The following is a 14,134-nucleotide window of genomic DNA, read 5'->3' as shown; positions in this document are numbered from 1 at the left end:
AGCTGAACCCGGAGACAGCAAGTTAGATTCCTAGTGGCTCTGTTACAGTTTCTTGAGCCAGCTATGCCTGAAGTCAGTGCAACTCTTAGACCCCTAGGTTTTCGGGTACAGGAGCCAATTCATTTCTCCTTTTTCCTCTCATGAGTTTGAATTGTTTTTCAGCTGAACTTAGTTTTGTTTTGTTTTTCTGGAACTTCCAACTAAGCAAATCCTGATCGATACAGCCCCTACTCAATGCTAGACATTGCACTGAAGAGTTGACATGAGGGACATCTGGCTGGCTCAGGCGGTAGAGTGTGCGACTCTTGACCCCAGCTCGATGTTGGGTGTAGAGTACTTAAAAAAATAAAATCTTAAAAAAAAAAAAAAAAGAGTTGACATGAACTGGCTCATTGAACCCTATGAGGGGGGAATAATCTGATTCCCATTTAACTGAGAGGCAAACTGAGGCTCACAGAGGTGAATCCATCCACCCAAGATCATCAGAGCCAGGATTCCAACCCCTATTTGCCTGCCCCCAAAGCCTGCCTCTCTTTGACCACGAGGAGCAGTTGCCGGATTTGGAGATTCAGAGGCAGGAACTGTGTTATGGGGTGAAGGGGGGACCGGGGGGAGAGCCAATGCCAATGGCCAAGACTCTTTGAACTTTCTTCAAAGGGCACCAAGGAGTAATGGAGGGCTGTGAACAGAAGGGTGGACTGTGGTGGAAAGAGTGGATCAATAAAAACAGTAACAAAAACTAATAACTATCAAAACCACGATCGGATGCCACTTCACCCTCATCCGGACGGCTATCAGAATAAAGGATAATAACAAGCGCTACGAGGACGCGGGGAAATCAGAACCCTTATACATTGCAGCTAGGAACGCAAAATGGCACAATGGGTTTGGAAAACAGTCTGGCAGTTCCTCAAAATGTTAAACAAAGAGTTACCGTATGACCCAGCAATTCCACTCGTGGGCATATACCCAGGAGAAATAAAAAGATATATCCGCACAAAAAGCCTACACACGAAGGCTCATAGCCGCGTTTGGCTAGCTAGCCAAAAAAGGAGAAACAACCCAAGTGCCCACGAGCTGACGGATGGAAAAGCGCAACGTGGCATATCCACACCATGACATCTTATTCCGCCGTAAAGAGGAATGACGTAAGATTCATGCTACGACACGGCCGGGTCTTGAAAACGCTTGGCTGAGTAAAAGAAGCCGGACTGCGTGCTTCCATGCCTATGAAACGTCAAGAAAAGACAAAGCCATAGAGACGGAAAGTAGATGAGTGGTTTCCAGGGGCTGGAAGGAGGGGAGAAATGAGGGTGATGGCCAGTGTATGGAGTTTCCCTTCTGAGTGATGCAGTGTTCTAAAAGTAGACATGGTGATCGGCGACACAGTCTGTGAATCCACCAAGAACCATCGAAATCTAAAATCCACACTTTAAGTGGGTGAATTGTATGGTAGGCGAATCGTGCCTCAATAAGGCGGTTAAAACAGTATCTGACATTTATAGAGTGGTTTGCTCTGTCAGGAGAGGTGTTAGCACACGGCGCCAATGACTGCACCCGTATTCGCGAGATCAGTGCGTGAAAGACCCCAGCTTACCGAGGGGGAGACTGAGATCAGAGAGTTTTGGCAAGTCCTGTAGCGAAGTGATGGTCAGAGAGCAGAGGCTTGGCATTTCAGGCCCCTCCAGATCTGACCCTTCCCCCACCCCCAACCCACCCCCATCCCCCGTTCTTTCCTCCCCCTAAGTCAAGCTCCTGCCCAACTGACCTCACTTCCTTTTCTTTCTTTTTTTTTTTTTAAGATTTTATTTATTTATGTGACAGAGAGACAGCCAGCGAGAGAGGGAACACAGCAGGTGGAGTGGGAGAGAACTAAGCAGGCTCCCAGCGGAGGAGCCCGATGTGGGACTCGATCCCGGAATGCCAGGACCACGCCCTGAGCCGAAGGCAGACGCTTTAAGGACTGCGCTACCCAGGCGCCCCTCACTTCCTTTTCTTTTGCACACACATTCTTTGCCTGTGCTGATCGACTGCCTCTGCCCAGCTGTTCTTTCCTCTTCCCTTCTGCCTAGTCTGTAAAATGAATGTCTAAGTGTGAGGGGGCGAGAGAGAGGAGGTACTGACTCTGAGTTTCCAAGCCTAGGGCTTGGGAAATGAGAGGTGTAGGGAGGAGGGTACCTAGAGGGACAGCCTGGGGAAAAGATCAAGGCCTGCCTCCTCCTGTCTCCCTGAGGACTTGGCCCACACCCACATGAACAGATTTTAAAGTCCTTGGCCTGAGTTTAACCCGAGCTGTAACTGGGGACACAGGCCAGGGAGGATGAGGTCAGCTTTTCCCCCTGGGCAGGTGGCCAGGCCTGGGGTGAGCAGGTGAGGAGAGGGTGTGTGGCTCCGCCCAAGTCCTGCCCATCACCTTGGGACAGCGTGATGCCCCACAACCAGGCTGCCTTCTCCTCCCTTTCCCCGCCAACCGAAAGTCTCTTCTCAGAGACTTTTAGAACCTTTAAGAAGTCCAGGAGTCCAATAAAATACTATTTAGTCATAAAAAGAAATGGACCCCCCCATGCCTTCAACAGCTGGATGAACCCCGAAAACATGATGCCAAGTGAAAGAAGTCAGATACAACAGGTCGTGGATTGTCTGATGCCATTTACATGAAGTGTCCGGGGAGGGGGCAATGAGGAGTGGCTGCTTCATGGGTGTGGTTTCCTTCTGCGGTGATGAAATGTCTTTTTTTTTCCTCTTCTTTTTGAGCTGTCTTAAAACTAGACAGAGGTGGCTGTTGCATACCATTGTGAATGTACCCGAAGGCACTGAATTTTTCCTTTAAAATGGCTAATTTTATGTTATGTGAATATTCCCTCAGTTTTAAAAAATAAAAAGAGTATGCTAGGCCTTTGCTCATGATGATTCCTCTGCCAGGAACCCCCTTTCCGTTGACCTCAGCTCCCTTTACCTCCTCAAGGAGGGATGCCCGGCTCTCTGGATCTGAAGTGGTCCCCAGTCACTCTCCTGTCACACCATGAAGTTTTATTGGTTAATAGCACACATCACTATGTGAAATTCCCTTATTGACTTGTATATGGGTTTTTTGGTCCCCCCACCAAAAGCTGAGGCCCTCACGGGGAGAGGGCACTGTGTGTCCCTCTTTTCAGGTGAGGAACTAAAGTGCAGAGAGGTTTAGGAAACTGGAAATTGCCCTGCCATCGGTCTGCCCCCAAGTCCACGTCCCTGGCAACTCAGCCAAGAGTCCCAATCTCAAACACCTTCAGAGGCCAGGCTGGCCATCTGTATGTCCAAAGTCACCAGATAGCGTGGCCTGGGAGCATCTGTCTGCTTAAAATGGCATATGTGTTTTGAAAACTTAATAAACTTATTTTGCAGAGCGGTTGTATTGCTCTGAAATTAAGTGGAAAGTACTGAGTCCCCATATACACCCTGCTGCCCCCACAACTTCCCCCACCGTGAACACCCCACATCACAGTGCCACACTGGGTAGTGCCAGTGAACCGACACGACACGTCATTATCACCCAGGGTCCACAGTTGACATTAGGCTTCACTCTTGGGGTTGTACATTCTATGGGTTTGGACCAACGTATAATGACACGTATCCACCATCACTGACATAAAAATCCTGTGCGCCCCACCTAGTCGTCCTTCTCCACCCCTTAACCCCTGACAACCCCTGAGCTTTCTACTGTCTCCACACTTTGGGCTCTTCCAGAATATCATAGAGCTGCAATCAAACAGCATGTAGCCATTTTTTTTTTAAAGATTTTATTTATTTAGGGCAACCCTGTAGGGACCCCTCTCACTCCTGAGAGCTTTTTCTGTATTCTTGATTCATAAACTTCTTTTTTTTTTTAAAGATTTTATTTATTTACTTGACAGAGATAGAGACAGCCAGCGAGAGAGGGAACACAAGCAGGGGGAGTGGGAGAGGAAGAAGCAGGCTTCCCGCGGAGAAGCCTGATGTGGGGCTCGATCCCAGAACGCTGCGATCACGCCCTGAGCCGAAGGCAGACGCTTAACGACTGCGCCACCCAGGTGCCCCTGATTCATAAACTTCTGTCACTTTACTCACGAAAAAAGATTTTATTTATTTATTTGAGAGAGAGAGAGAGAGAGTGAGAAAGAGAGAGCAGGGGGAGGAGCAGAGGGAGAAGGAGAGAGAGAGAATCTCCAGCAGACTCTGCACTGAGCGCAGAGCCCTGATGTGGGGCTCGATCCCACGACCCTAAGATCATGGCCTGAGCGGAATCCAAGAGTCGAGTGCTCAACTGACGGAGCCACCCAGGCGCCCCACAAGTAGCCTTGTCTGACTGGCTTCTTTTACTTAGTGATATGCATTTAAGGTTCCTCCTGCCTTTTCATGGCTTGCTAGCTCCTTTGTTTTTAGTGCTGAATAAGATTCCCGGGTGTGGATGTCCCACGGTTTATCCGTTCCCCTACTGAAGGGCACCTTGGTTGCTTCCAACTTTTAGCATTTATGACTAAAGCTGCTATGAACCCCTGTGTGCAGATTTTTGCTGTACTCTAGTCCTGAGAAGCAAGGTACCAAGTCCGTTCCCCCTCAAGGAGGGGGCAACTTAGCTCCACTCTTTATGGAAAGGAGTATCAAGAATTTGTAGAGAAAGATTAAGGCCACCAATGTGGGGCTCGTCGAAACCCCGAGATCAAGAGTCACATGCTCTACCGACTGAGCCAGCCAGGCACCTCATAAGACATCAAGGTGATTAAAGAATATTTAGGGGTAGAAATTTGAGGCTATGCAAATGTCCTGTTTCTCCTTAAAGTTTTATCCATTAAATTTCTCATCCATCAGTGGATTCTGCCTGCAGCAGTCATTACCGTGGTATTCTAATGGCTAGTTTCTATTTTTATCGTTCGTTCTACATTTATTTTTTTAAAGATAGTATTTATTTATTTGAGAGAGAGAGAGAGTGTGGGCCCAGTGGGGGAGGGTTAGAGGGGGAAGGAGAGGGAGAGAGACTCTCCAGCAGACTCTGAGCATGGAGCCCATGCGGGGCTCCATCTTATGACCCTGAGATCACGACCTGAGCCAAAACCAAGAGTCAGACGCTTAACGGACTGAGCCACCCGGGCATCCCACATTCTACATTTATTAATTGAAAGTCTTCTGTCAGGGAGATTTGTCCCTTCTCCTCCATTTTTAAATGGGTTTAATCGTGTATTTTTAATCAGTATGGACTTGTGGACATTTATTTCATCATTTGGGTTATAATCCAATATTACGGTTATTCACTTTGTTCTCAGATTGTTTCAGCTTTGGCCAAGGGAAGTTCTTTCAGGTTGGCTCCTGTGTCCTTTCGGCTTGTTTTAAGTACTTTTTGGCACTGGAAAAGTCTCCAGGTTGGTTTAGTATTTTCTCTGCGATAGCCCTAGAATCAGCCATTTCTCCAGCCCTGGGTCCCTGTGTAGGAAAATGGTATTTTCATATCTGTCTTTTTAAATAAGATTTTCTTGGGGCGCCTGGGTGGCTCAGTTGTTAAGCATCTGCCTTAGGCTCAGGGCGTGATCCCGGCGTTCTGGGATTGAGCCCCATGTCAGGCTCCTCCGCTATGAGCCTGCTTCTTCCTCTCCCACTCCCCCTGCTTGTGTTCCCTCTCTCGCTGGCCGTCTCTCTCTCTCTCTGTCAAAAAACTAAATAAAATCTTAAAAAAAAAAAAAGATTTTCTTTATTTATTTGTCAGAGAGAGAGAAAGAGTGTACAAGCAGGGGGAGCAACAGGCAGTGGGAGAAGCAGGCTCGTCTCCTGACAAGGAGCCCAATGTGGGGCTCAATCCCAGGACCCCAGGATCATGACCTGAGCCGAGGGTAGACCCTTAACCAACTGAGCCACCCAGGCAATCCCTTATATCTACTAAAATAGACATCATACTGCTAACCACAGTCCGGCACCACATTGCTTTTTTTTAAAAAAAAGATTTTATTTTGAGTAATGTCTACACCCAATGTGGGGCTCAAACCTACAGCCCAGAGATCAAAGGTTGGGACGCCCCACCGCTCCACCGCCTGAGCCAGCCAGGCACTCCCACCTTGGTCATTTGCAACTTCCTTCTGCAAGGGCGTGAAACTTGGCTGTCATATCTACCATATGTACTTATTGGTTCAACACTAGCGTATAAATAGTCCCAGAGTTGTTAACCTGTACCCCTGAGAGCAACAAATTTACCAACTAAAGTACAGTGTTTCTGGCCAGGTCAGCCGGTTGTTTGAATGGGAGGCCTCTGAGCTAAGCAAACAGGCCTGGGGTTGTGGGGTACCCTTGGCCCTTGGGCCTCTACTTTGAGATCCCCCAAACCGTGACTGCTCTGGTCTCTGGCCAGGGGGAAGGGGGTCAGTTTGCACCTCCCTGCCAGCCGCATTCATGCCTCATGGTTGGTCCAAAGGGGGTGGAGAGAGTGGAATGGAACCCCCGCATCCCCACACCTGCTGTGGTCCTTCAACCCTCTAGGTGGTTGGGGGGGGGGGTCTGAGGACACCATGTTAGGCGTTTAGTCCTCTCGCAGGCGCTGACTCTGCTCTGAGAGCGGGTGCAGACTGGGCGGGGCAGCCCCTGTGTGAGGGCCCTGGGAGCAGAACCTGCTTGGTGGGTGCGCCCGCCCAGGCATGCATCGGGTGGGCGGGCTGTGGCAGGAGCTGCCCTTCCCTGGGGAAGAGACCAGGCTTGACTGGGGGACGGTGGGGGGCGGGGAGGGGGCAGGGGGACGGGTTGGGGGGTGCTTGAAGCCCATGGGGCTTGAGCTGAGTTCCCTCCTAATTCCTCCTCAGGGATACAGTGGTGACCAATACTACCCAACATTTATTGAGCTCTCACTGTATGTCCTGGCTCTGTTCTTTTTCTTTTTTTCTTTTTGGTTCTGGTTCTGTTCCAATCATACCTTTCATCCTCAACAATATCCCTCAGACCGGACACTGTTAATAACTCCATTTCACAGATGAGGCCACTGAGGCTCAGAGGGGGGCATCATTTGCCCATGGTCCTAGACTACAGAGTAGCTGAGCCTGGCAACAGACTCTGAACCCTTTATATTTAAATTACATTGGGGCAGAGGAAAAGACAGGGTCTCTGCCTTCCTGGATCTGGGGGTCTAGGGCAAAGACACAATAGGCCACATGAATAAATAAATAATCAAGGTAATTTCAGATGGTGCCAAAGGCCATGTGAGATTGGGGAGGAGGGAGAGAGATCAAGGAAGACCTCTCTGGGGGCGCCTGGGTGGCTCAGTTGTTAAGCGTCTGCCTTCTGCTCAGGTCAATATCCCAGGGTCCTGGGATCGAGCACCGCATCAGGCTCCCTGTTCAGTGGGAAACCTGCTTCTCCCTCTTCCACTCCCCCTGCTTGTGTTCCCTCTCTCACTGCGTCTCTCTCTGTCAAATAAATAAAATCTTAAAAAAAAAAAGAAAAAAAGAAAAAAAGGAAGACCTCTCTGAGGAGGTGACCAACTGGGAAGGGTTGGGGGAAGGGTGTTCCAGGCAGCCCTATCCCCAAGTGCAAAGGTTCTGAATTGTGTGAGGAATTGGGAGGAGGCCAGTGGGGCTGGAGGGCAGTGGATGGCTGGAGGCAGGGATACCAGTGAAGTACGTAAGGAGACACCAAGCAGAGCAACGTGGATGGTGGTGAGAGCTTTGGCAGTTACTTTGAGTCACCTAGGGAGCCATGGGAGAATTTAGAGCAGGAGCGGGACCTGATCTGAGTATTAAGAACTGTGGCCACAGGTGTGGAATGGTGCATGGGGTGGAGGTACAGAGACGTCCAGGCTCCTGACATTTGCTGGAGAAGTCAGGGTCCCAGTCTATAGAAAAGAGGTACTAGGAGGTGGGGGGGGGGGGGTTGGAGGGCCCTGGACAGCATAGAGCCCAGGGAGGTGTGAAAAGGCTACCTTCCCATGAGGGGTGTGGCTTCCCTTTCCCAGAAGGGGGTCATTTATCCAGCACCTGGGTGGCCCCACCACACTGGGGGGATCTTCAGGGCTCATCCCTGCCAACTTGGAAGGCAAAGTTGTGGAGCACCACCCAAGCGTTCCCCATCCCCCCACTCCGGCCCCACTGGCTGCACTACCCTGTGTGTGTCTTCCGTCGGAGCAGGCGGGAACCGGTCTGTCTCCCCAAGAAACATCGGGAGTAGAAGCCTCAGGGATCCCCAAGGGGCTACATGGGGATATGACCAGGCCTGGGTACCCCTCGCAATCCCTCACCTGGGGGCACCCCCCAATCCTCCCCTCATGGCCCCTGGGACACCCTCATGCCACCCGCGGCTGAGTCAAAGGGCAGCCACCAGGCCCAGCCCCCCTTCCTGGCTGGAACCTCTGGTCTGAGGGTGGGGGAGCTGGGCCTGGCCAGGAAACTCCTGGGAACTGGGAGTGGGGGTGTGGGGCCAGCTGGGACTGGCCCGTTGGAGGAGCTGAGGCCTGGGAGAGGCGTGGGAGAGCGACATAGACAAAGACACAGCTAACGACTGAGAGAGACACAAGAGAGACAGGGAAAAGAGAGACAGACCCCGAGAGACCAGATGAAAGAGATACACACACAGAAAGTGAGGGTTCGTTCATTGATTCATTTATTCACTCACTCAGCAGATAAATTATTGGGCCTGGGCTGTGTCGCCGCCGCGCCCAGGACAGATGCAAACCCCTGCCTCCGTGGGGGCTGACTGGTAGGGACACAGCCCAGAAACATGTTAAAGGAGTAAGTCACATTGGGAGCGAGAACGGTAGCAGAGACGGGGTAGGGGGAGCCAGGAGCGCTTAGGAGCCAGATCTTCCTCATCTGGGGAGGAGGTTCCCACCAGAATCCTGCCCTCACCGGCTCCTCCCCAAATCCCTCTAAGCCGGGTGGGGGGGGGGGGATGGAGAGGGGCCTGCGCCCCGGAGCCACCCAGACGTAACTGCCCGGGTAAGGGGACTGAGGCTATCGCCGCCCTATTGGAGACCCCTCCTAACCTGCGCTGCCGGGTCCGTCGCCGACGGGTCGTTCTTGGGGTGCAGCCCGGAGGCTCAACTGGAAGGTAGGCGGGAAGTGGGCAGGGACCAGTGTCCAGGCCCCAGAGGACAGACGGGACCCCTAGGCTGGGGGGCGGGAAGAGGTTCAGGCCGCCCCTGCTGAGAACCTCCCCTTCCCGCTTCTCCGGGTCCTCCCACCGCGACGGAGCGTCCCTGGGAGAGCAGTTCAGGCCCGGAGGGGGGAGCCAAGGGCTCGCCGGTGCCAGTCGCCGACGGGGCGCGCTCCGGTGCCGCGGCGGGTGGCACAGGCTGGCAGCCATGGGCTGGGTGCCCGGGCCCCAAGGGGAGGGGGCGACTGCTGGCGACCGCCAGAGGTCCGCGTTGTGGGCCCTCCTCCTCCCCCTCGCCTGCCGGCTCCAGCCCCGCCCGTCTCACCCCCGCCCCCCACGCCGAGCCGCCTCCGCTCCCTGTGCTCCCGGCAGCGCGACTGCCGGGGGCGCACGACCAGGGCGCAGGGGTGAGTGTACTGCACTGGGTCTCCAGGTGCGTGGGGCTCAGCCCGGCCCGCAAGGGTTGCCCTGCCGCTACCCCGGTCCCCTTGTTTGGGTTTCCCCGGAGGCCTCAGGGGGCGGGGGGGTTGGGAGGGAAGGCGGCGACTGGATGCTGGGGCCGGGGTTGGGGGTAGGGGCGCCTGGAATCCCCTGGCCTCGCCCTCTCCCGGCTACACTGCAAGTTTCGCTACTTCAGCCCTGTTTCCAGGAAATTCGAGGCAAGGCGGGAGACGGCAGAGGCTGTAAGCCTCTGCTCGGTGTCCCCATCCGAGCGTCACCCGTGTCTGCATGTATCTGATGCCTCCCTCCCCGCAGCGCGGCTGAGTCCGGGACTCCCTGGGTCTGTATTTGCGCATGGCTCCCTGAGGGCACCGATGCCGTCCGGGATGCATTTGATCCCGCCCTGGGCAAAGAAATCCGTTCCCCTTCCCAGGCCTCGGTTTTCTCATTAAGTGCGACTCGCGCGACTGTGTAACCATTTCTAAGTAGCGGTATGTGTGTTGAAACATGAAAACCTTCGTGTCGGCTTCCAGTCGCAGCTTCCAGTCTGTAAACTGGGACTGAGGGGAGAGCTGCTGGGGGGGTATTAGAGGGTGAAGCCTTGGACAGGAAGTTCTATTACACTCTAATGACACGTGTGCCCTTCTGCAAAAGCCTGTCTGTGCGATCTGCATCCTGTCTGCTGCCCTCAGGCTCTGCCTCTGTAAAACGGGAGGACAGATAGCTTTCTCACGGTTGTTTTTTTTTTTTTTTTTTTTGCGGTGGATGAAGGAGTGTGTGCAGCGCGCAAAGCCCTGCGTGCGGCGAGGCAGCTAGATTGTGAGGCTCTGGACTCCAGGCTGGCTGTGGGTGGAGGTTGTGAAATTCGTGGCTTGAACGACTGGGCGAAGCCCTCTCGGGCTAAATTTGGGTTCCTGTGTGTGTCTGTGTCGCTCTGCTCATGTGTGAATATATTTTCTTGTTCCCCTCATGGAGTGTGACCGTGTATTTTTGCCTTATTTTGTGACTGTGTGTACATGTCTTGCCAGCGTGTCACTGTATTCGTGTGTGCGTCCCTGTCTGCTTATGATTGAATCTGCCCCTAGATATCCCTGATTATACGTGACTTACTAGTGTCCATTTCCTGCGGGGTTCTGTCACCATGTCCCCTCGTGATATTATTTGCGTGGCTTTGTGTCAGCCTGTCTCCATGGCCACCTCCTTTCCAGCCCTAACTCCCTTTGGGCCCCGGGGTAAGTGTGGAGTGGTGGGTAGGGGGTGAGGGCCCCTTTCCCAGGGCTGCGAGGCCCCGCCCCGCCGGGCCGCCTCCGCAGGCCTGATACTCGCACCCTACCTCTCCGCAGCCTTGGGGCACGCGGCCCATGGAGCCGGGGCTGCTGCGGCCGGCGCCGGTGAGCGAAGTCATCGTCTTGCATTACAACTACACCGGCAAGCTTCGCGGTGCCCGCTACCAACCCGGCGCGGGGCTGCGAGCCGACGCCGTCGTGTGCCTGGCGGTGTGTGCCCTCATCGTGCTCGAGAACTTGGCGGTGCTGTTCGTGCTTGGCCGCCACCCGCGCTTCCACGCGCCCATGTTCCTGCTCCTGGGCAGCCTCACGCTGTCCGACCTGCTGGCGGGCGCGGCCTATGCCGCCAACATCCTTCTGTCGGGGCCTCTCACGCTGCGTCTGTCGCCCACGCTCTGGTTCGCCCGTGAAGGTGGCGTCTTCGTGGCGCTCGCCGCGTCCGTGCTGAGCCTCCTGGCCATCGCGCTGGAGCGCCGCCTCACCATGGCCCGCCGGGGCCCCGCGCCCGCCGCGCGTCGGGGACGCACGCTGGCCATGGCGGCGGCCGCCTGGGGCGTGTCGCTGCTCCTCGGACTACTGCCGGCGCTCGGCTGGAATTGCCTGGGCCGGCTGGACACCTGCTCCACCGTCCTGCCGCTCTACGCCAAGGCCTACGTGCTCTTCTGCGTGCTCGCCTTCCTCGGCATCCTGGCCGCCATCTGCGCGCTCTACGCGCACATCTACTGCCAGGTGCGCGCCAACGCGCGGCGCCTGCGGGAGCGCCCCGGGGCTGCGGGGGGTGCGTCCAGCCGGGCACGCCGCACGCCGCGCTCGCTGGCGCTGCTGCGCACGCTCAGCGTGGTGCTCCTGGCCTTCGTGGTGTGTTGGGGCCCCCTCTTCCTGCTGCTCTTGCTCGACGTGGCGTGCCCGGCGCGCGCCTGCCCCGTGCTCTTGCAGGCCGACCCCTTCCTGGGCCTGGCCATGGCCAACTCGCTTCTGAACCCCATCATTTACACGCTCACCAACCGCGACCTGCGCCACGCTCTCCTGCGCCTGGTCTGCTGCGGCCGCCGCCCCTGGCACAGAGGGCAGGACGCCTCCCAGGGATCCGGGAGCCCCGCGGGGGCTTCGGGAGGCCTGAACCGCTGGCTGCCCCCTGGTTTGGACGGCAGCTCCAGCCGCTCCGAGCGCTCGTCACCCCAGCGGGACGGGCTGGACACTAGCGGCTCCACTGGCGGCCCTGGGGCACCCACAGTCGCCCGGACCCTGGTACCCGCACCGGCCGCAGACTGACGCCCTCTGGCCTGCCATTACCCTCCCTAAGAGCTGTTTTGCAGACTTTTTCTTTTTAAAGAAAGGAATTTGTAGGAAAAGCAGCGAAGATGGTGGAGGCAGAAGAGACGAAGGGAAATGTGTTTTATTTATGCTAAACCTCATAGCAGTAAATGAGGCAGACAAAAATCGGGGCTCTTGTGGCATTGACATTCTGATGGGGGGCCACAGGCAATATCAGAGTGAAGAAATCATGGAGATAATTCCAGCTACGATACAGTGATGCGATGGTGGTCAGGGGATGCTTCTCTGCAGGAGGGATGACATATGATGTAAGTTGAGACGTCACCGCCCTGGGAACACTTGAAAGAAGAGCATTCCAGGGTGAGGGAACAGCAGAGCAAACGTCCTGAGGCTGGAAGATGCCCGTGTGTTCTCGAAAAAGCAAAGATCCCCTTGCTGCTGGAGCAACAATGGAGGGTGATGGTGGGAGGAAACAAAGGCAGAAAAATGATGGGGCAGAGTGGGCAGAGCCTTGAGGGCCCCATGGAGGACTTTGCTTTTACTCTGAGTGAAGTGGGAGGTGGAGGACAGACTTGATCTGCTTGAGATGTTCCCAGATCTCTGTAAGGGCGAAGGTCCAAGCTAGAACAAGGGGAAGGTGTCTGTACTGGCTCAGGGGAGCAAGGTTGGGGCCTCAGCCTATGTGGATTCTGAATAGATTTTGGAGACAGCAGACGGAATTACTGAGGAAATGAGTGTGGGTGTGAGAGAAAAAAAAGGAATCAAGGACAGCTCTCCAGTTTAGAGGCGAGGATGACAAAGACGCAGCACCCTAAACTAAAATTGGACTGTGGGAGACTCGGCCAATTCCTAGCTGAAACAAGATTTCTTTGAGTGTGGTGTCAGAGCCTTCATAAAAAAAAATAAATAAATACAATAAAATAATAAGAACAATTACAGCTTACTGTGCCTGGCTAGTCGTGGAAGGCCCAGACACACCTTTTTCTCACCCTTACTGCAACTTTGCAAGGTAGATTTCCTCACCCCGATTTGATAGATGAGGAACCTTCCAAACGGTGAGTACCTTGCCCAGCGTCTGAGCCGGGATATTAGCCCAGACTGTCCGGCTCCCAGGGCCTAAGAAGCGCAGGCCTAGACTAGTCTCTGGCTCCTTCGGAGGGGTATGGCAAGGCCAGACACTCCCTCCCTCAGTGGTCTGCATTCTTGTCCGGGGGCGGGGCGATACCAGGGGCCTGTTTGTACCTATAAAAGGCTCCAGGCATGCTGGCTGTGGGTACCAGCTGTCCCTAGATGCATTCGTGACCCCAGTGCCACATTGCTGTCCTGGGGGAGGGGCAGGGGGCTTTGGGCTCAAACTACCTCTCGCCACTTGCCGGGAGACCCGCGTAACTGCAGGCAGCTGCAAAGACAGCAGTGTGTTTGGGAGGCACAGATCCAGCCTGGGGGCCTGAGCGTCCACCAGCCGTGCTCAGGTAATCCCTGTGGGCCACATGCAAGGGAAACCAACCTATTTCCTGCAACACAAACACACTGAAACGAGGACACTCCCAGGACTAGACCTAATTTCCCACTGGGCCTGGCGTCCCTGACCCCAAGCTCCTCTATGGTCCAGGGGAACCTGAAGCTCATGCCATTGTTTGGTTGTTTGATAGGATGATGGTAGGGGATTTATTCACTTGTTCACATCTTACACAATTCGAAAAGCACCAGTTCCCCTTTTTAGGCGTGATCACTGTGGGGATTCCTTGGAAACTTCCAGAGCTATTCTGTGGATAAAGGAGCTGCCAGGTAAACACTTCTCTCTTTTTTATACAACTTTAGCACTGCTTTGCGTCCTGCTTTTTCACTTACTAGTTAGTATGTCTTGGGAATTGTTGCACACCCACAGATTTTGTACTGTCTTACTGTCTTAGTTGGCTCGGGCTGCCTTAACGAACACCATTACCTGTGCAGTTGGAGCAGCAGAAATTTATTTCTCATGGTTCTGGGGGTCGGAAGTCCAAGATGAGGTCCCCAGCATTATCTGGTGCTGGTGAGGACTCTCGTCCTGGCTT

The 14,134-nt window shown here is 54.3% G+C and overlaps 1 protein-coding gene across 1 annotated transcript; it reads left to right on the top strand.

Moving 5' to 3' along the window:
* Positions 1–10,817: 10,817 nt before the first annotated feature.
* On the top strand, positions 10,818–13,005 carry S1PR5 (sphingosine-1-phosphate receptor 5). Its single transcript, XM_026481386.3, has one exon. The coding sequence runs from the start codon at positions 10,881–10,883 to the stop codon at positions 12,075–12,077; it is 1,197 nt and encodes a 398-aa protein (XP_026337171.1). The 5' UTR covers positions 10,818–10,880; the 3' UTR covers positions 12,078–13,005.
* Positions 13,006–14,134: the final 1,129 nt, after the last annotated feature.

This window comes from Ursus arctos, unplaced genomic scaffold (genome assembly GCF_023065955.2).
Source record: "Ursus arctos isolate Adak ecotype North America unplaced genomic scaffold, UrsArc2.0 scaffold_14, whole genome shotgun sequence".
NCBI classification, from domain to species: Eukaryota; Metazoa; Chordata; class Mammalia; order Carnivora; family Ursidae; genus Ursus; species Ursus arctos.
The sequence above is the reverse complement of the archived record's forward strand: the minus strand, read 5'-3'. Positions and strand labels throughout refer to the sequence as shown.